The sequence below is a fragment of the Astyanax mexicanus genome, unplaced genomic scaffold (genome assembly GCF_023375975.1).
Source record: "Astyanax mexicanus isolate ESR-SI-001 unplaced genomic scaffold, AstMex3_surface scaffold_31, whole genome shotgun sequence".
Lineage (NCBI taxonomy): Eukaryota > Metazoa > Chordata > Actinopteri > Characiformes > Acestrorhamphidae > Astyanax > Astyanax mexicanus.
The window spans coordinates 7,695,171-7,716,890 of NW_026040041.1; the positions used below are offsets into that span (position 1 = coordinate 7,695,171).

General features: G+C 40.1%; 2 protein-coding genes across 5 annotated transcripts in view; one reads left to right on the top strand and one right to left on the bottom strand.

Moving 5' to 3' along the window:
- The window catches only part of eva1bb (eva-1 homolog Bb (C. elegans)), a 519,072-nt gene that overhangs the window by 99,510 nt on the left and 397,842 nt on the right, over positions 1-21,720 (top strand). The gene's annotated exons all lie outside the window — the stretch shown is intronic.
- The window catches only part of LOC125788967 (MAP7 domain-containing protein 1-like), an 81,471-nt gene that overhangs the window by 13,523 nt on the left and 46,228 nt on the right, over positions 1-21,720 (bottom strand). Inside the window, exons 4-9 of one of the 4 annotated variants that reach the window (XM_049472935.1) lie at positions 21,622-21,642; positions 12,462-12,625; positions 10,521-10,629; positions 7,213-7,317; positions 740-859; positions 282-421 (exon numbers count right to left, since the gene is read on the bottom strand). In XM_049472935.1, the coding sequence (XP_049328892.1) occupies positions 282-421; positions 740-859; positions 7,213-7,317; positions 10,521-10,629; positions 12,462-12,625; positions 21,622-21,642 (659 nt within the window). The remainder of the gene's footprint in view (positions 1-281; positions 422-739; positions 860-7,212; positions 7,318-10,520; positions 10,630-12,461; positions 12,626-21,621; positions 21,643-21,720) is intronic. The other 3 variants (XM_049472936.1, XM_049472937.1, XM_049472938.1) reach the window with 3 other exon arrangements.

A 21,720-nucleotide genomic window follows, 5' to 3' on the forward strand; every position in this document is an offset into this window, starting at 1 on the left:
TAATGGTTATTAGCTGTTGTCTTCAGTGAATAGCTCTAATACATATTATGTTCTAATCCATATTATGAGAAGCAAGAACTAATCAATCAAATAATGAAAAAATTACTTTAAAAAATGAAGGTCAGTCAATCTAGAGAAGAGGAATTTCAAGGACTCCTCAAGTGCAGTTACTGCAAAGAACATTAACAAGTTTATAATGATGGAACTGGCACTCATCAGGACCACCCCAGGAAAGAAAGAGCAAGAGTTTTCTCTGTTGATAAGAGTGTTGGAGTGTTTACCGGTGTGGAGTTGCGCCGGCGCTGGCGCTGTGTGATGTCGGGGGTGCTGGCGGTCCAGCGGTCAGTGCTGTGCTGGTGGGGGTGATGGTGGTGGGAGCAGGTGGTCAGCGGTGACGCCGACGCAGAACGGGAACACTGATCTGAGATCAGACACAAACACAAAAACATGAGGAATCCTCACCATTTCTTTTACTATTCATCAATACTTTCAATCCAACAATTAAAACAGCTCCAAAAGATCATCATAGCAGCTTTATCTACTGTAACTGTCTCTGCACTGTTTTATCAATTCTTCTTCAAGTACATGGCAACCACTCAACAGCACTACTGTCCTTTTACCACTGGAAACAAATGATATAACCCACAACAAATTAAAGCAGTGTGTGTGTGTGTGTGTGTGTGTCTGTGTGTGTGTGAGTGTGTGTGTGTGTGTGTGTGTGTGTGTGTGTGTTACTCACGGGAGTCGCTGCTGTTCAGCAGTGTGGCAGCGCTGCGGCTTCTGGCCAGGAAAGAGAGTGTGGGGGTCATCAGCCTCTCAACGATCCGACTCTCCCACGGACTCAGACGCAGACTGCGGCCTGCAGGACAACACACGGTTAATACACACACACACACACACACACACACACACACTGGATTGTATGTTTGATCATTCATTCCCACATAAACACACACACACACATACTCCACATTGCAGCACATTCAGCTTTTCTCTATTAGATTAAAACCTTTTCCAAAAATGTAACTTTGATTTCTATTGGTCCATTCTTTATCTTGATCCAGAACGCAGCAGCACGTCTGGTCTTCAACCAGCCAAAACGGGCACATGTCACCCCGCTGCTCATTGAGCTCCATTGGCTACCAGTTGATGCTCGCATCAAATTCAAAGCTCTTACAATCGCCTACAAGGTGATGACAGAACAGGCTCCTTCCTACCTGCACTCACTCCTGAAGGCTTACGCTACCTCCCGGCCGCTGCGCTCCTCCAATGAACGTCGCCTCACTTTACCAAACAAACATTCACACAAAGCAATCCAGACTGTTCTCATACAGAGTTCCCCAATGGTGGAACAAACTACCACTACCAGATCAGGAGAATCTCTCGCTATCTTTAATAAACTCCTGAAGACAGAGCTCTTCAAAGAGCACTTACTCTCCTAACACCTCTAACTAACTACCTTCCACTACCAGATCAGGAGAATCTCTCACTATCTTTAATAAACTCCTGAAGACAGAGCTCTTCAAAGAGCACTTACTCTCCTAACACCTCTAACTAACTACCTTCTACTACCAGATCAGGAGAATCTCTCACTATCTTTAATAAACTCCTGAAGACAGAGCTCTTCAAAGAGCACTTACTCTCTTAACACCTCTAACACACTAACTACTTCTAACCTCATTTCCTTCTTCCCCTCCTTCACTCCTCTATCCTATTATTCCCCTTTGACCTCCTTTTATCCCTATCTAAAGATGTTTTACCTTTAAACTTATTTTACACTGTACTTGACTATTGTAAGTCGCTTTGGACAAAAGCGTCTGCCAAATGTAATGTAATGTAATTATGACATGATATACAGGAAAATACATAGCATTTTTTATGCTGTTAAAATATGTAAAAATGACAAAAATAAAACATTTCCAAAAATATATATAAATATAGACCTGCAGGGTTCTTGCTCCATTTTAAAAGTCAAATTTAATGCCTTTTGGTAGAAAATAATTTATTGTGTTGGTAATCATAGCTTAACCCTTCTCATCTGTTAATTTATTTTTACATTTTGTTCCATTTTAATGCAGAATGTGTTAGCATATTAGCTAACTTGACGCTAATGTTAGCTAGCTCTCCCCTAACCCTAGTTCTCTCCCTGATAATGAAGCTAACTCGCCCCTAACATTACCAAGTTAACGAGCTTGCCACTAATGTTAGCTAGCTTTACGCTAATCTTAGTTCTCTCCCCAGTAATGTTAGCTAGCTCGCTGCTAATGTTAGCTAGCTCTCTGCTAACCTTAGTTCTCTCCCCAGTAACGCTAGCCAGCGGCTAATGTTAGCTAGCTCTATTCTAATTTAGTTATCTCTCCAGTAACCTTAGCTAGCTCGCGGCTAATGTTAGCTAGCTCTATTCTAATTTAGTTATCTCTCCAGTTACATTAACTAGCTGCGGCTAATGTTAGCTAGCTCTATACTAACCTTAGTTCTCTCCCCAGTAACGCTAGCCAGCGGCTAATGTTAGCTAGCTCTATTCTAATTTAGTTATCTCTCCAGTAACCTTAGCTAGCTCGCGGCTAATGTTAGCTAGCTCTATTCTAATTTAGTTATCTCTCCAGTTACATTAACTAGCTGCGGCTAATGTTAGCTAGCTCTATACTAACCTTAGTTCTCTCCCCAGTAACGCTAGCCAGCGGCTAATGTTAGCTAGCTCTATTCTAATTTAGTTATCTCTCCAGTAACCTTAGCTAGCTCGCGGCTAATGTTAGCTAGCTCTATTCTAATTTAGTTATCTCTCCAGTTACATTAGATAGCTGCGGCTAATGTTAGATAGCTCTACACTAACCTTAGTTATCTCTGCAGTAACATTAGCTAGCTCGCTGCTAATGTTAGCTAGCTCTATTCTAATTTAGTTATCTCCCCAGTAATGTTAGCTAGCTCGCCAATTATGTTTGCTAGCTCTACACTAACCTTAGTTATCTCTACAGTAATGTTAGCTAGTTCGCTGCTAATGTTAGCTAGCTCTACACTAACCTTAGTTATCTCTCCAGTAACATTAGCTAGCTCGCTGCTAATGTTAGCTAGCTCTACACTAACCTTAGTTCTCTCACCAGTAATGTTAGCTAGCTCGCTGCTAATGTTAGCTAGCTCTACACTAACCTTAGTTCTCTCCCCAGTAACGTTAGCTAGCTCGCTGCTAACGTTAGCTAGCTCTACGCTAACCTTAGTTATCTCTCCAGTAACGTTAGCTAGCTCGCTGCTAACGTTAGCTAGCTCTACACTAACCTTAGTTATCTCTCCAGTAACATTAGCTAGCTCGCTGCTAATGTTAGCTAGCTATAAGCTAACCTTAGTTCTCTCCCCAATAACGTTAGCGAGCTTGCCAATTATGTTCGCTAGCTCTACGCTAACCTTAGTTATCTCTCCAGTAATGTTAGCCAGCTCGCTGCTAACGTTAGCTAGCTCTACGCTAACCTTAGTTCTCTCCCCAGTAACATTAGCTAGCTCACTGCTAATGTTAGCTAGCTTTACAGTAACCTTAGTTCTCTCACCAGTAACATTAGCTAGCTCGCTGCTAATGTTAGCTAGCTCTATTCTAATTTAGTTATCTCCCCAGTAACATTAGCTAGCTGCGGCTAATGTTAGCTAGCTCTACACTAACCTTAGTTCTCTCCTCAGTAACATTAGCTAGCTCGCTGCTAACGTTAGCTAGCTTGCCAATTATGTTCGCTAGCTCTACGCTAACCTTAGTTATCTCTCCAGTAATGTTAGCCAGCTCGCTGCTAACGTTAGCTAGCTCTACGCTAACCTTAGTTCTCTCCCCAGTAACATTAGCTAGCTCACTGCTAACGTTAGCTAGCTCTACGCTAACCTTAGTTCTCTCCCCAGTAACATTAGCTAGCTCGCGGCTAATGTTAGCTAGCTTTACAGTAACCTTAGTTCTCTCCCCAGTAACATTAGCTAGCTTGCTGCTAATGTTAGCTAGCTTTACAGTAACCTTAGTTCTCTCCCCAGTAACGTTAGCTAGCTTGCGGCTAATGTTAGCTAAGGTGGAGGACTAACACTTTTTTGCTGTTTATAACATAATTCCATACGTGACCTTTAATTATTTTCATCTCTTTAATATTAAGATACAATGTAGAAACTGAATTAAATAAAGACACTGAATGAGAAATTCATGTAATGCGTCCTGTAATAAACATCAATCGGAGACAGATGCTGTAAATAATCTATACTGAAATATTTTAATCACATATATAGTAAATACAGTATGTTGATAGTGCTGATTGATTAATAATTGATGAATTAGTGCGGAGGAGAAATGGGCTGCTGAAGGTCATCTGGTCAGAAGCGTAACTTCATTTCGGTAACTGCAGGATTTCACCATGTTCACACTGGATGATAACGCTCTGTTGCTTAGCAACCGCTGATTTCCCCCCACCCCCTCACTGCGGCAAGACGTCCGGAGCACGACTAGTGAACACACTGTACCTGTCCACACACACTGCTGCTTCTGCTGCAGCACACACTCACACACACACACACACACACACATATATATATATACACGTATATATACTGTATATAACCTTTACACAGACTGACAGAGACAGATAGACAGATTTAAGGTCTACATTTTTAATAATTGTAGTGGAAAATGGTGATTAACTGCTATTGATCACAATGTCCTTAACTCATTACCCAACATTTACTGCTCTCACTATTACTGTTTGTATTTACTAGGGGTGAGAATCACAGGGCATCTCACGATCCAATTATTATTCTGTGATACTTGATTTATCACAAGATAGTTATCTACGATACTTGACAGTATCTATGTTACCAGTACGAGAATTAAATACTCCTAAAGGCTTCAGCTCCAAGCACCGTCATTACTCCTGACTCTGACTGCTACACTAACATATGTCTATGTTATTATCAGTACAGTAATGGCGGCACTCGGAGCTGAAGCCAGTGTTATGGGACGTAAACAGTGGTTTTTAATAAGCTTCTTGTGCACTTTTTAAGTTACTAATGCATGGTTTTAAATATCAGGGCTCTCCGGATTCTAACAAGCAGGTGTGGAGCATCTTTGAGCTGGATAACAGTGTAAAAAGCAATTTATCAGGGTAAATTATGCCCTGTTTCACCCAGTCTGAAGGGTGTTTGGACAAACTGTTAAAATTTCTGGATCTCGGAACGCTGTGGGAGAACGGAGGTGTGCTATTCATCAAAGGTAAGAACTTTTATCATGTTTTACTACACCAAAAGTACATTTTACACTGCTTATGTATTTTTGCTGTGTGTAAACATAAGATAAATACTGTATTTTAAAAAAATTTCTTTAAATATTGTGAAACAATGTTTTTTTTTTTTACCATTTCACCCTTAGCTCTACCATTGTGTGATTAGATATACTTTACTGTATACTGGCTATACTGTTCATATCAGTATCAGAATTATATAATATCGGCAGAAATGAAGAAATATATTGTGATTTTTGCCATATCATTCTTAAACAATCAAATATCAGGATTTTTTTGGGTAAATATCACAGAATTTCACAGCCAATATTCTTCACCACAGGTTTACCCTATTCATTAGATTATAGCGCCACCATGTGGAGTACTGAAGAAGTAACTCTAGTAAGTCTAATTGGGGGTGAGTCCTAGGGAGTTCAGAGTTAATGTTTCAGTAAATATATCCGTATTTGACGCAACGTATCGATAATGAATTGTATACAAAAACAATACGATATATCAGAATCAGTATATCGATATTTTGTCCCACCCCTAGTCTACTTTACTGTCTACTGTCTGTTCAGTAGTGTTTCCACAGTGTTCTGGAGCAACTGAGGAACGTAACTAAAATAAAATGTACCACATACAGTAGATTTTAGAGCATTAGCTCTCATGCTTTCAAAACATCAGTCATATTAATGAGTTATAATCAGTTATAATAAGTCATAGACCTTCAGTAACACACATCATACTCTTTTATATCAGTCACTTATCAATTAATCTGTTATCAGTCCATTTAGCCATTTAGTCCAGCAGTTTATCAGCATCAGTACCACCACCACAACCTCAAACACCACACACACTCACACATACACACACACACACAGCAATGGTGGTGAAGGACATGTCATGTGACCAATGAAAAACCACAAAACAAATTTAAATAAATAAATAAAACAACAGAAAGACCACCACACCAAAAACAAGCCGCTCGTTCCATCACCACGTACACCATCACCCACACACCACTGCGACCACCATCACCAGCACAGACCACCACAGACCATGGATTAGAGATGCGCGGGCTGATCGGAGATGCATTCGGGAGGGAGCAACTCAAAAATACCCACAATGCAAGACAGGAACGAGAGTGGGCGGGGTTTGGGGGAGTGAAAATGACTGTCATCAGGTCACCAGGCACAGGCAGGCAGGCACGTCACCAGACACCACACACTGACCCCCAGAAATAAAACTTACCAAATTAAAAAACACAACTTTATTATTGGGAATGTTCCGATCTGATCTGATCAGTGATATGGAATTTAGCATTTAATACTAATCTAAAGGAAATTCACTGATTTCTCTTCTAAATTCTACAATAGCTGAAGAATATAGTAACATAATAATGCATTTATAATAATGTGCAGCATGTGAATTTGCATTGTCTTGTTAAAATGCATTAACATTCAGATTTTTAAGTGTGCTAAGGGCACTTTTAGTTGGTTTCTCTGGTCTGAATCAGTTGATGAGTTGATTATTAATGATTATTTGGAGCGTTTCCCCCTCGGTTTGGTTTGTTTTCACATAGGCACAAAAATACAATGTTTCGAAGAATGAGAGATCCATGCAGTTGCGTCGGCATGGATCAGCAGAGACAGCATTTGTTCATGGCTTTAGGATATAAATCAGGTTAAACTGCACCTGAACAGCTGGTTAGCTCAAATGTGAGGAGTATATTTGATATTTGAGTCACATTGAGGTCAAGTGTGTTTCAATACATATATATATAAGTGAATATAGTAACTTTGTATTGTAGAGAAGTGGGTGGAGCTGTTGGGTATAAAGTCCTAAAACCTTAAATCAGAACATCCCCAATAACACCAATACCGAAAACTACTAAAAGAAAGTATAAGGTGGGGTTGGAGGGTCTGGAGGAGTGGATGGGGGGTCGGGGGGGACACTGACGCCGCTCGGACGGCCTTACTTCGGTTGGGCGAGTTCCAGAGAGTCGCTGATGACTTGGACAGCCTGTTGTTAATGACAGGCTCCGTCTGCCGAGGCAGGTTAACCGTGGAGGCTGAGCATCTGCCTGCACCGGAGAGAACGCAACACACACACACACACACACACACACATACACACACACACAGCGTTCACAGAGGAACCAACAGCTGGATCTGCAGTAAGATAGACACGGGGGAAGGAGCTATTCTGGTGTCAGCGCTAAGAACCAATAGGAGAAGACTTCTTCTTCTTCGTATCATCAATGTGACGATACAAATGCTCTCAGATGGTTACAGTTTACAGCTATTTGTGTCTGTAAAAAAAGAAATTGAGTTAACTTAGCTAAGCCAAACATTCTCTTAACTTTAAATAGGCAAAGATATTTTACTTCAACCCACACAATATATAGTTGTGTGAAAAAGTATTTGCCCTCTACAGATGTATTTTGTTATTGCTTTTTTGTCATACTGATTGCCACATTCTCGTCCGGTTTTGCGTCTCTCTGGTCTGTCTCTATGTTTATCTCCTCCCCTCTTGCTCACATGGTCATTTGTAGCTCCGCCCCCTTGTTACCCGGTCGCAGGTGTTTCACGTTTCCTGTCCTTGTCCATGTGTTCTGTCTGTGGTTGTACGTGTTTACGTCAGTCAGGTTATGTGTTTCTTTGTTTTTAGTCTTCACGTACTCAGTGTTTCCTTGTTTCTGTAGTTTTTTGGATTGTTTGTTTGCTTGTTTTTTTTTTTTTAATAAATCACTCGCAAGTGTATCCACTTTCCTGCTCCCTATCTGACACTGATATTTTTCCAATTATCAAACTAATTTTTATTATCAGACTAACATAATCTGAGTAAGCATAAAAAGCCCTTTTTAAACAATGATTTCATTTACTAAGAGAAAAAAACTATCCAAACCAATCTATTCCTGTGTGAAAAAGTGTTTGCTCCCTAAATCTAATAACTTGGTTGTGTCACTCTTGGCGGCAAAAACTGTAATCAAACTTTACTGATAACTGGCAACGAGTCGTTCTCATCTCTGTGGAGGAATTTTGTTTCACTCTTCTTTACAGAGTTATAGTTTTAATTCAGACACACTGGAGGATTTTCCAGCATAAACGTCCTGTTTAAGATCATCCACAGCATCTCAATCAGACTTTAACCAGACCCTCCAAAACCTTCATTCAGATGTGAACTTTTTGTTTGTGTGCTTTGGGTCATTGTCCTGCTGCAGAACCCAAGTACACCTGAGCTTGAGGTAATGAACAGATGGCCGGATATTCTCTTTCAGAACAGATTTTTGAGATCTTTTATCTGCTTCATGTTCTATTATATAAGTGATTTCTTGATTCTACAGGTCTGGCAGTAATCAGGTCTGGTTGTGGTTAGTCAGCTTTCCAAAAAGGGCTTTTTCACAACGGGCTTAATTGGTTTGGAGAGTTTTTTTCCTGTAATAAACGAAATTAGAATTTAAAAAGTGCTTTTTATATTTACTTATATTTGTCTGATATTAAAGAAACATGTAAGGGACAAATACTTTTTTTAACACCACTGTATGTCCATACGCCTTAATATACTGTAGCTATATAATAGAAAGGACTATCTAAGTCCCACCCACTGGAGTTTAGAACATGATTGGCTTGTGGATTTCCAGTCATTGTGCTGATGCTGACGATAAATCTAAAAAAAGGTTGGCCTTCAGTTCTGCTCATGAAGTCCCAGCCATTGGTAAAGCATTTCCAGTGTTTAGCATTAGCACAGAACTGATGCAGTTAATCATAATCACATTAAATTAATGTTAACGTAATATAATTTATGTAATATTGAGTCAACCACTAAAAAATGACCAGATAAACAAATAAAACCAAGATAAAAACCAAAAACTCGCTGATATTGGTGGATATTACCAGTCCGTCCATAAATCAACCTGATCCTTTAGTCCAAAAGACTATGGCTCTTCCCTAAATACCAACCTGTATTTAATATATCACTAATTTCTATTATTCATGACTCATTACCATTCAGTGTGTGTGAGTCACACACACACTGCTCATAACCATCGCCAGCAGAAATGTTATAACCATCCACACACAGCAGCTTTACCACCAACCATACACACACACACACTGACTCTAATAACTGCAGTGACCTCCAGCTGTTTCACTGCTCTAACACTTCTCTGACCTGTGGATCGTCATCTCATAAACAGAACCTGAAGCTCTGAGAAACCTCCTATTGAGTTACACACCTTAACCAATCAGCTTTCAGCCAGAACTCAGTCCCAAACAGCCTTTAAACATGATTACATCAGGCCTAATTAAAGATTGAGTCACCAACTAGTGCTGGTAACACTTCACTGAAGGCATAATACCTACAGCTCTGGAAGAAAATAAAAGACCATTTAAAAATGATGATTTTCTTTGATTTTACAAAATTGAAAACCTCTGGAATATAATCAAGAGGAAGATGGATGATCACAAGCCATCAAACCACCAAACTGAACTGCTTGAATTTTTGCACCAGGAGTAAAACAGCATAAAGTTATCCAAAAGCAGTGTGTAAGACTGGTGGAGGAGAACATGATGCCAAGATGCATGAAAAAAACTGTGATTAAAAACCAGAGTTATTCCACCAAATATTGATTTCTGAACTCTTAAAACTTTATGAATATAAACTTTGCATCTGTTCTCTTTACATTATTTAAGGTCTGAAAGCTCTGCATCTTATTTTTTGTTATTTCAGTCATTTCTCATTTTCTGTAAATAAATGCTCTAAATGAGAATATTTTTATTAGGAATTTGGGAGAAATGTTGTCAGTAGTTTATAGAATAAAACAACAATGTTCATTTTACTCAAACATAAACCTATAAATAGCAGAATCAGAGGAAGTGATTCAGATTCTTTATTTTTCCAGAGCTGTATATATTAAATACATCATAGAATGCTAATATTACCACCACAGTGGAGAGTGCAGTGCAGTGCTGTCACATCACATCATTCAAGGCAGAAGACCCCACACACATAACCCACAGGTCAGGACAGTGTTCTTCCGTTTTCAAGAGGCATGGCAAAAGTCATGGGACACCATAATAACAATAAGAGTTCCCTGTACTATGCAATGAACTCACTGAAGGCAGTCTGAGACACTTGGTCCAGGACTATTAAGTATAAGAAATGCATAGGGACAACAAAAAACACAGAATACAAGAAAATACATGTATCTCTAATGCAGAAATACAGAGATGATGAAATAAGTGATTAATAAAAGCACTGTTACATAGTTACACAATCACTCACTCTCTCTGCGAGACGTCTGATTCAGTCCGCCGGCCCACGACCATCTCTGCTGTCTGATCTCAGCCCAGGTCTTTTTGGTTGATCTTTTGATGGCAGACTCGTATCTCTCCTGAGGAGAACACACACACACACACACACACACACACACACACACACTCTGTTCAGTCAGCTTCAAAAGCCCACAGTGTTTTATTTTAGTACTTCAGTGTGGGAGGAAGAAGTCCAGGAAAAACTACACTTCAAAGAAAAAGCAAAACTACAGCGAAAGTCAAAAAGTTTCAAACAGTTTTAAACAGTTTCAACACACACACACACACACACACCGTCATTATATAAAAAATTGGTGAGAAATCAAATAGATACTCGGATCAAATGGATAACCCAGATACTCAAGACATTACACCCTGCAAAAACTCATTTTAGGGAGATAGCGCCAAGCCACCAATTCACTTTTGGTGATTTTGTCTACTCTACTGTATAAATCAAGGAAATTAATATAACTTTAAATAATGTGATAATATTATATTTTATGATATTCTATTATATTAGACATCAAATATTGCAGTAGAGGTGTTGAGTAGAGTGTTGATTTTTGACTAAAACCAACAGGACAATGCTTGTTCACATACTGCTAACATGGACATGTCTTGCTGCATCTCGAATCTATATAATAATGGTTTGTGTCCACTGGCACTTTTTTTAAACATTTGTGGGCGTGCCGGATCTCTCGGCTCACCACGTGTGGCCGTGACATTTTTGATATTCTAAAGAAGCAATCATAAATGTAATATTTTTCATTTTTAGTAAACCTCACTGTAATCTACAGTCATATAAATTCATATTCTGCCATTTTCAGCTCATCTTCTGTGGTTAAAAGGCACCTCTTCTCTGTGTGTGAGGCTCATATGTGTGTGTGAAGTCGCAGCCTCCTGTTCCCTGATTGGCTGGACGCAGCGCAGCCAGCAGATTTTTGTTTTTATTAAAGCTGAGCTATGCTGAACTTTTTGGCCGGAGGGCGGGGCTGCGCACAACACAACTGGGCTTATTATGGGATGGATTATCACAGGAGGAACATTAGGAACCTCTACAACTCCATGCTGTAGTTACACATGTATTACACACTACTATATACATTTTCTAAATGTTTCTAAATATATAATATATTATAATCCTTTATGGTTCTATTTTATGTTATTGTTTTTATGTTTTTGTAAGATTTTAGGCATGTATTTTTTTAAAGGTGAGATTAAGAAAGTCATATGGCCTATTTTAGTGACCTATAGCCAAGATGAGCTGTCAACTGTGTACTGTGCAGCTTGATTTAGGCTGTGTCAATGTGTCTTTGCTATCGTAACAACGGGAAAAGTACACACTGTGCATCTCGAAATGCGTAAAAGGCATGTACTAATTTTCTTAATTAATCATGGGTGTGATTAATTTGGGCATAATGTAAAATAATAAAATAATCCAATCGATGTGTCACTTGCTCATCATTTCCTTTAAGCGGATTGCTATTTTAACGGTGCAGCTACCTGGACGTGTCCAATGCTTCTCAGCAGAGGAAACTGAGCTGGTTCACGCTGTGAATATACGCCAGCAGCTCATTTACTGGAACATCAATGTTATTTTGTCATTTACTGGAACATCAACTGTTTATTGTTGATGTGTATGCACAGTGCACCTTCTCTGCCAAGATGGTAATGAACGTCAGACTGTTGACTATTGTCTAGGTTGTATCCAGTCAGTGGAGCTCCTGTGTTGTTCATTGCCAAAATAAACAAGCAAAACTTCAAAAATTTACCTGAACACACCTCATATCCAGACAGATTTACATCAGTGTAGATTTATTCAGAAGCTCTGTTGCTATTTAAACGATGAAGGCAGAAGGAGTGAAAATAGATTGTTGGCATGGTGTAAGATAGCAATGATCATTCTCCTGACCTTGTTCTTCTCCAGTTTCTGTCTCTGCTTCTCCTCCAGGAGCGCCCGGCGTTTCTCGGCCCTCAGCCGCTGCTCCTCCAGCCTCCTCCTGCGCTCCTCCAGCTGACTCTCCCTCAGACGCCGGGCCTTCTCCTCCTTCTCCAGCCACTGAGCCTTCTTCACCACTGAGCAACAGGAGAAACACTCGGTCAGAAATCACGGGAATGAGCGTAAAGAAGTGCAGCAGAACTGACTGATGAGGAGGTACTGAGGGATGAGAACATGCAGAATTACTCAACTTTTATATTTACTTGGAAAAATGTAGATAATAATAATAATTATTTTGCTAATTAATTTGTATAGTAAAGAAAAAGTTAAATCAACTTCCCTTTTAGTTAGAATAACAAAGTAGATGCTAACTTACATTTTAATTCACGATTGCTTAACTTTTTTAATTCAACTTATCTGTGTCCCCTTACACACTTTCTTCTCACGCTTCTGTTGAGAAACAACTGGTTTTACTTATAATTGAGGAAACTGCTACCTTAATCTTTTGAGATAGTAAGTCATTATTTTAAGATAGTTCGTTCTTATTGTGAGATAGTAAGTTATTATTTTGAGATAGTAAGCTGTTACTTTAAAATAGTATGTTGTTAACTTGAGATAGTATGTCGTTAATTTGAGATAGTAAGTCATTGTTTTGAGATGCTATCTCATTTTGAGATCGTAAGTCTTTGAGATAGTGAGTCATTATTTTGAGATAGATACAATTTTAAAGTAGTAAGTCATTGTTGAAATGGTAAGTCATTATTCTGAGATACTATCTCATTATAAGATTAATAGCTCAAAATAAAGAGATACTATCTCACAATAATGACTCAAAATTATGCCTTACTATTTCAGAATTTTGATAAAGTAAGTCAGTATTTTAAGTTACAGTATGGTGATATTTTGTATAAATATCATTTTTAAATAGTGAGTTGTTATTTTAAGATACTATCTCATTATTTTGAGAGAGTAAATCATTATTTTAAGATAGTAATAATGACATAAGGAGTCTCTCAAAATAATGACTGTCAAAATAATGACAGTATCTCAAGATATAATGAGAAAGTATCTCAAAATAAGGACTTACTACCTCAAAATAATGAGATAGCAGGAATCGGGTGGTGGGAATGGGCTTTCATAGATATCTGACCAGAACAAGGTGTGTTTTATATTAAATATTTAATAATAATAATAATAACTAGATTGCAGTTCCTGCAGAAACTGCGAGTGTGATTGCAGTGCTGGCTGGTATCTGCTAAGGTGTTGCTAGGTGGTTGCTAAGGTGTTGCTAGGTGGTTGCTAAGGTGTTGCTATGGTATCCGGGGTGGTTGCTAAGATGTTGCTAGGTGGTTGCTAAGGTATTGCTACGCGGTTGCTAAGGTGTTGCTATGGTATCCGGGATGGTTGCTAAGGTGTTGCTAGGTGGTTGCTAGGGTGTTGCTAGGCGGTTGCTAAGGTGTTGCTATGGTATCCGGGGTGGTTGCTAAGGTGTTGCTAGGTGGTTGCTAGGTGGTTGCTAGGTGGTTGCTAAGGTGTTGCTATGGTATCCGGGGTGGTTGCTAAGGTGTTGCTAAGTGGTTGCTAGGTGGTTGCTAAGGTGTTGCTAGGCGGTTGCTAAGGTGTTGATATGGTATCCGGGGTGGTTGCTAAGGTGTTGCTAGGTGGTTGCTAGGGTGTTGCTAGGCGGTTGCTAAGGTGTTGCTATGGTATCCGGGGTGGTTGCTAAGGTGTTGCTAGGTGGTTGCTAGGTGGTTGCTAGGGTGTTGCTAGGCGGTTGCTAAGGTGTTGCTATGGTATCCGGGGTGGTTGCTAAGGTGTTGCTAAGTGGTTGCTAGGTGGTTGCTAAGGTGTTGCTAGGCGGTTATATTAAATATTTAATAATAATAATAATAATAATAATAATAATAATAGTGCATCATAGAAGAACAGCATTACTCCCCACAGTGAACAGTGCAGTGGGGGGTAATGATGGTGACCGGCGGTGTCTGGTTAGAACTGTCCGTGTGAACAGATACAGTAACAGTATAAAAGCTCCTGTACGCTGCGGTCTCTCTCTCTAATCACTCTGTGTTTATGGTGCTCTCTCTCTCTCTCTTGGTGCAGATGGTAATAGTGAGTAATAGTGTAACGGATCAAGCCGAGAGCTGTTAGCACAGCCCCTCCCCCTCGCAGGACCACCGCTGATCACGAGACCCAACAAACAGCAGTAATAAACCCCCTCACTGTCCCCCAGCAGCTCTCGCACGATTGCAGCCCTCGTGCAACAGCAGCACCGTCTCATTTACAATCTACATAACGATTAAAACCCAATCAGCAGCTCCGTATTTAAACTCCCAGCATGCCGTGCAGCAGCGGGGGCTCCTTCCCTGCGGAAAGCGTTTAACGTCTCGCTCAGGCATTTCCTGTTTTCAACAGCCAGAACCGTGACAACACACACACACACACACACAGTACAGTACACACTCAGCAGTGTGTTTTAAGATGGGGGCCAGATGGGACAGTGGGGGACTGAGGAATGCAGAACTCATTCTTTCTTTTTATTTTTTTTTCCTACATAGTAAATGAATAGTAAAGTGATCTATCAGACTATGGAGGAACACTGTATAAGAAATCATGTAGTAACTTAAAAACAGTGTTAAACTAACTAAAATACTCCAATATAACTTGTAGTTTCTGAGGCTGGTAGATCTGATGAACTTTCTGATGATCCTTTCCTAAGGGAAGTCTATAATGAAAAATAATGAAAAAAAATAATAATAAAATAATATGCTTCTCTGGTGAGCTTTTGTTTATATTCCTCCCCTGTCTCTCTCTCTGTGGCGCTCAGCGTGACTTTAGTTTCCACCTGTTCTCGTTTTTCCGCCCATTCTTAGGGTTCCTATCTCCTTATAAGGGCGTTTTTTCATGGCTGTGTCCCAATTCACTAGCCGGGGCAGCGGTAGTGTATTGGATCGAGTTCAATCCTGCGTGAGGAGCGGAGTGTTCTTCTTGTGCTTTTGGTGAGTAAAGATGTCCAGACACAATATATATATATATATATATATATATATTGTTCAAATAGTGAATATGTTGTATATTTTCCTTTCCTGGGCCAGTCCTGATTAGAGCCAGTCTTTGCAGGGACTGCACTTGAGGATACTTTCTAAATTCTTGAAAAGTTTCAAACTGACTGACCTTCATTTAATTTCTCAAAGTATTTTCTTCTCTTTACTTATTTGAGTAGTTCTTACTTCTCATAATCTGGATTAGAGCATTACTCAAATATTCACTATTCACTGTATACCTGTAACTCTACCTCTTCACTACTTTACTTTAACTGATGCTCTCAAACACTTTATTAAGAGACAAGAAATTCAAGTAATTAACTCTTGATAAGTTCAGCAAAGCTGTTAACTGAAAGCCTGAATTCCAGGAGACTCTACCTCATAAAGCTGATAAAACCACCACGATTACTTCGATCTCAGGGAGCTGTTTTTTTAGTAGTTCCCAGAATTCAGAGGAGCTCTGCTGGAGGAAGAGCTTTCTCTTATAAAGCTCCCCAACTCTGGAATAATCTCCCCAAATATGTTCGGGACTCAGACACAATCAATCTTTAAGTCTAGACTGTAGGTTTTTTGTATTCTGTATTTTCTATGTTTAATGTTTTGCCTGATCACAATACTTTGCCCTGTGATCATGTTTCTGTAAAGCTGCTTTGTGACGACATCAGTTGTAAAAAGCGCTATACAAATAAATTTGATTTGATTTGATTTTGATGCAGTATTGTTTATCGAAATTCATTGTTTCATCATACTGCCAAGAACATTGATCTCACAAAATTAACCTGTGAAATATTGTGATATTATTTTAAACCAGGGGGTGTCCAAACTATGGCTCGCGAGGTATTTTAGAAATAGAATGAAATTTGGCCCGCTGTTAAACAGGTTTTTATAATGTGAGATTCAAAGTTTGAACACTAAGTGTCAGAAACGGACCAAAGAGTCTAAAAGCGGAGAGAGTGTGCATTTCTAGCGCAGAAAAGCGGGCCAAAGAGTCTAAAAGCGGAGAGGGTGCGCATTTCTAGAGCAGAAAACAGGCCAAAGAGTCTAAAAGCGGAGAGAGTGCGCATTTCTAGCGCAGAAAAAAACAGTCCCAAAGAGTCTAAAAGCGGAGAGAGTGCGCATTTCTAGCGCAGAAAAACGGGGCAAAGAGTCTAAAAGCGGAGAGGGTGCGCATTTCTAGAGCAGAAAACAGGCCAAAGAGTCTAAAAGCGGAGAGAGTGCGCATTTCTAGCGCAGAAAAAAACAGTCCCAAAGAGTCTAAAAGCGGAGAGAGTGCACATTTCTAGTGCAGAAAAACGGGGCAAAGAGTCTAAAAGCGGAGAGAGTGCGCATTTCTAGCGCAGAAAAACAGGACAAAGAGTCTAAAAGCGGAGAGAGTGCGCATTTCTAGCACAGAAAAAAAAGTGGCAAAGAGTCTAAAAGCGGAGAGAGTGCACATTTCTAGTGCAGAAAAACGGGGCAAAGAGTCTAAAAGCGGAGAGAGTGTGCATTTCTAGCGCAGAAAAACAGGACAAAGAGTCTAAAAGCGGAGAGGGTGCGCATTTCTAGAGCAGAAAACAGGCCAAAGAGTCTAAAAGCGGAGAGAGTGCGCATTTCTAGCGCAGAAAAAAACAGTCCCAAAGAGTCTAAAAGCGGAGAGAGTGCACATTTCTAGTGCAGAAAAACGGGGCAAAGAGTCTAAAAGCGGAGAGAGTGCACATTTCTAGCGCAGAAAAACAGGACAAAGAGTCTAAAAGCGGAGAGAGTGCGCATTTCTAGCACAGAAAAAAAAGTGGCAAAGAGTCTAAAAGCGGAGAGAGTGCACATTTCTAGTGCAGAAAAACGGGGCAAAGAGTCTAAAAGCGGAAAGAGTGCGCATTTCTAGCGCAGAAAAACAGGACAAAGAGTCTAAAAGCGGAGAGAGTGCGCATTTCTAGCGCAGAAAAAAAAGTGGCAAAGAGTCTAAAAGCGGAGAGAGTGCGCATTTCTAGTGCAGAAAAACGGGGCAAAGAGTCTAAAAGCGGAGAGAGTGCGCATTTCTAGCGCAGAAAAACAGGCCAAAGAGTCTAAAAGCAGAGAGAGTGCACATTTCTAGTGCAGAAAAACGGGGCAAAGAGTCTAAAAGCGGAGAGAGTGCGCATTTCTAGCGCAGAAAAACAGGACAAAGAGTCTAAAAGCGGAGAGAGTGCACATTTCTAGTGCAGAAAAACGGGGCAAAGAGTCTAAAAGCGCAGAGAGTGCGCATTTCTAGCGCAGAAAAACAGGACAAAGAGTCTAAAAGCGGAGAGAGTGCGCATTTCTAGCACAGAAAAAAAAGTGGCAAAGAGTCTAAAAGCGGAGAGAGTGCACATTTCTAGTGCAGAAAAACGGGGCAAAGAGTCTAAAAGCGGAAAGAGTGCGCATTTCTAGCGCAGAAAAACAGGACAAAGAGTCTAAAAGCGGAGAGAGTGCGCATTTCTAGCGCAGAAAAAAAAGTGGCAAAGAGTCTAAAAGCGGAGAGAGTGCGCATTTCTAGTGCAGAAAAACGGGGCAAAGAGTCTAAAAGCGGAGAGAGTGCGCATTTCTAGCGCAGAAAAACAGGCCAAAGAGTCTAAAAGCAGAGAGAGTGCACATTTCTAGTGCAGAAAAACGGGGCAAAGAGTCTAAAAGCGGAGAGAGTGCGCATTTCTAGCGCAGAAAAACAGGACAAAGAGTCTAAAAGCGGAGAGAGTGCGCATTTCTAGCGCAGAAAAACGGGGCAAAGAGTCTAAAAGCGGAGAGAGTGCGCATTTCTAGCGCAGAAAAACGGGGCAAAGAGTCTAAAAGCGGAGAGGGTGCGCATTTCTAGAGCAGAAAACAGGCCAAAGAGTCTAAAAGCGGAGAGAGTGCGCATTTCTAGCGCAGAAAAAAACAGTCCCAAAGAGTCTAAAAGCGGAGAGAGTGCACATTTCTAGTGCAGAAAAACGGGGCAAAGAGTCTAAAAGCGGAGAGAGTGCGCATTTCTAGCGCAGAAAAACAGGACAAAGAGTCTAAAAGCGGAGAGAGTGCGCATTTCTAGCACAGAAAAAAAAGTGGCAAAGAGTCTAAAAGCGGAGAGAGTGCACATTTCTAGTGCAGAAAAACGGGGCAAAGAGTCTAAAAGCGGAGAGAGTGCGCATTTCTAGCGCAGAAAAACAGGACAAAGAGTCTAAAAGCGGAGAGAGTGCGCATTTCTAGCACAGAAAAAAAAGTGGCAAAGAGTCTAAAAGCGGAGAGAGTGCACATTTCTAGTGCAGAAAAACGGGGCAAAGAGTCTAAAAGCGGAAAGAGTGCGCATTTCTAGCGCAGAAAAACAGGACAAAGAGTCTAAAAGCGGAGAGAGTGCGCATTTCTAGCGCAGAAAAAAAAGTGGCAAAGAGTCTAAAAGCGGAGAGAGTGCGCATTTCTAGTGCAGAAAAACGGGGCAAAGAGTCTAAAAGCGGAGAGAGTGCGCATTTCTAGCGCAGAAAAACAGGCCAAAGAGTCTAAAAGCAGAGAGAGTGCACATTTCTAGTGCAGAAAAACGGGGCAAAGAGTCTAAAAGCGGAGAGAGTGCGCATTTCTAGCGCAGAAAAACAGGACAAAGAGTCTAAAAGCGGAGAGAGTGCACATTTCTAGTGCAGAAAAACGGGGCAAAGAGTCTAAAAGCGGAGAGAGTGCGCATTTCTAGCGCAGAAAAACAGGACAAAGAGTCTAAAAGCGGAGAGAGTGCGCATTTCTAGCGCAGAAAAACAGGCCAAAGAGTCTAAAAGCAGAGAGAGTGCTCAGTTCTAGCGCAGAAAAATGGGGCAAAGCGTCTAAACGTTGCTGTAATTAAGGAGTTTAATATTAAGAGACATCATGAAATTAAACATCAATTTGAAAAATCTTAGTTTACACAACACTGTCAAAGATAAAGATAGTAAGTTAAGTAAAATGGTGTGTAAATGAAATAATCAGAAAAATGTATTATTTAAAGTGGTATATTTCATTATTTGTTTTATTACAGAGTCTGTGGCCCATGACTTAAAATATATTTCTCCTTCTGGCCCCCAACAAAAAAAGTTTGGACACCCCTGTTTTAAAGCCATATCACCCACCCTTACCAGAAAATCATAAATGATTTATTTCATTTCTCTTGGCTTTCTGAAAACCTGAGATTTTTATATTTCTCCCAAAAAGTATTCTCCAAACAAACAAATAATCCTTATATCCTGATATTTTCGGTTCTCCTGCTCGGCTGCATGTTCTCCTGCTGCTGACGTTCTGCTGCTGATGTTGTAGAACATTATCCTGATGCGCGGGGATGAGCGCAAAACACGCTAATCCTTTTATCTTTACACGGGTTAGCTTACGTAACAGAGCTGAGCGTTCAGCGCTCATCTGAAGGAGAATTATAATGTTATTCGCTTTCATCTGCAGAGCCGGGGCGGCTGTGTGTGCCCTGTAAAAAACCACATTCCTCAGACTGACGATATTTATTTATATATATATTTTTATTCTATTCTATTCTATTCTTTTCTATTGTATTCTTCTCTCTAAACAAAGGCAGATAAAGGTCTGGGCTGAGCCGGGCTGCGCTGGGGCTTATCGCAGGGCTAACAGCTGGACAGCGGCGCAGCTTTAGCGCGTTAGCCTCTGCGCTGCTGCTGCTGCTGAAACAGCACAGATAGCCAAGCAGGCTAATCACGCTAATGGCTAACGTAATACCATCTAATCCACCCGGCTGCTGTAATGCTGGATCACTGGATCGGGATTCTACTGAGTGGATAAAAGAGGATCATTATCATTGATTAGTGATCGCTGATTGATTAGGGATTATCAATTTAAAGCATGGACAAAAGTAATGGGACCCCAAAATCAAGGGGTATTAAAAGATATTTGAAAGAATTGATCATGCTTTTGTTGAACGGAGGGAAGGCTCTCTATGAGATTATGGAGCATGTGCATTTGATTGTATTCAGCCACAATATAAATGATAGCGAGCTGAAGACGCTGCATAGAGTTGGATTAGAAATAGATTTGAAATAATAAAATAAATTTGGATACAGACTTTATGTGTGTTGTTAAAGAATAAATTAAAAAAATTAGGAATGACTTGTATTTTAGGAATATTCCACATTGAGGAGCGCATGGCACAGCTTGATTTAGGGCATGTCAGTGTGTCTTTGCTATCGTAACGTCATGAAAAGTACACCTTGCACGGCTTGATATGCACAAAAGACATGTACTAATTCAAAGACGTAATTAATCATGGGTGTGTTTTGGGCGCAACATGAAATAAACTAATCAACAATCGACTCTTGGTCATTTGCCATTACCTTTAAGAGTCAGGTGAGTCAGGTGAACTCTGACTCTGGACTGACATGCTCATTCACGCTGTTAAGGTGCCAAGGTAGCAATGAACATCTGACTGTTGACATCGGTCTAGGTTGTTTTCAGTCAGTGGAGCACCTATGTTTTTGTGTTTTCTGTTGCCAAGATATATAGCAATACACTCGAAATTTACCTGAACACACCTAATTTCCAGACCACCACACCCATCAGTGTAGATACTGTATATTCAGAAGCTCTGCTGCTATTTAAACGAGGAAGGCGGAAGGCGTGAAAATAGACTGTTGAAGGGGTGTAAGATAGCAATGAGCATTGCGACGTGCCTTGCGCAGGAGTAAGATAGAGCCTTAAATAAGTAATAACAAATAACAAGTAATAACAAATAATTACAATAATTAAATTTCTTTGACAAGCAAGATATACAAAATAAATTTAGACTATTTAATTGATGCTATGGTTGAAAAAAAATAGGAAAAAATGGGAATCCTTACCAAGTATAACAATACACATTTTTACCAATCACAGATTGCTGTTACACCATGTTACTGCCTCTAGTTAAAATACAAAGTACAACTACTGAGATATTAACAGATGAAGATGCCTCAATTAGACATTAAATCAATTATTCCAGTATAAAAGCTCTCAATCCAATCATGGGAATAAGAATCATGGGAATTCAGCACATCAGCATAATTCACCCACAATAACAGGACAATGGTAATGACTGCAAATCATAATCAATGAGAAAAATCAAATCAACATGAGGACCAATTACCCATCCTGAAGAACATCATGTATCTTACCTTGCTCCTGGGTTTTCTGATCTGAAGCATTAAAAACATAAAATAAGAGCAGCTGTGAATTTCAGACCCAACCACACTTCCATTTCCCTTTCAGTGTGT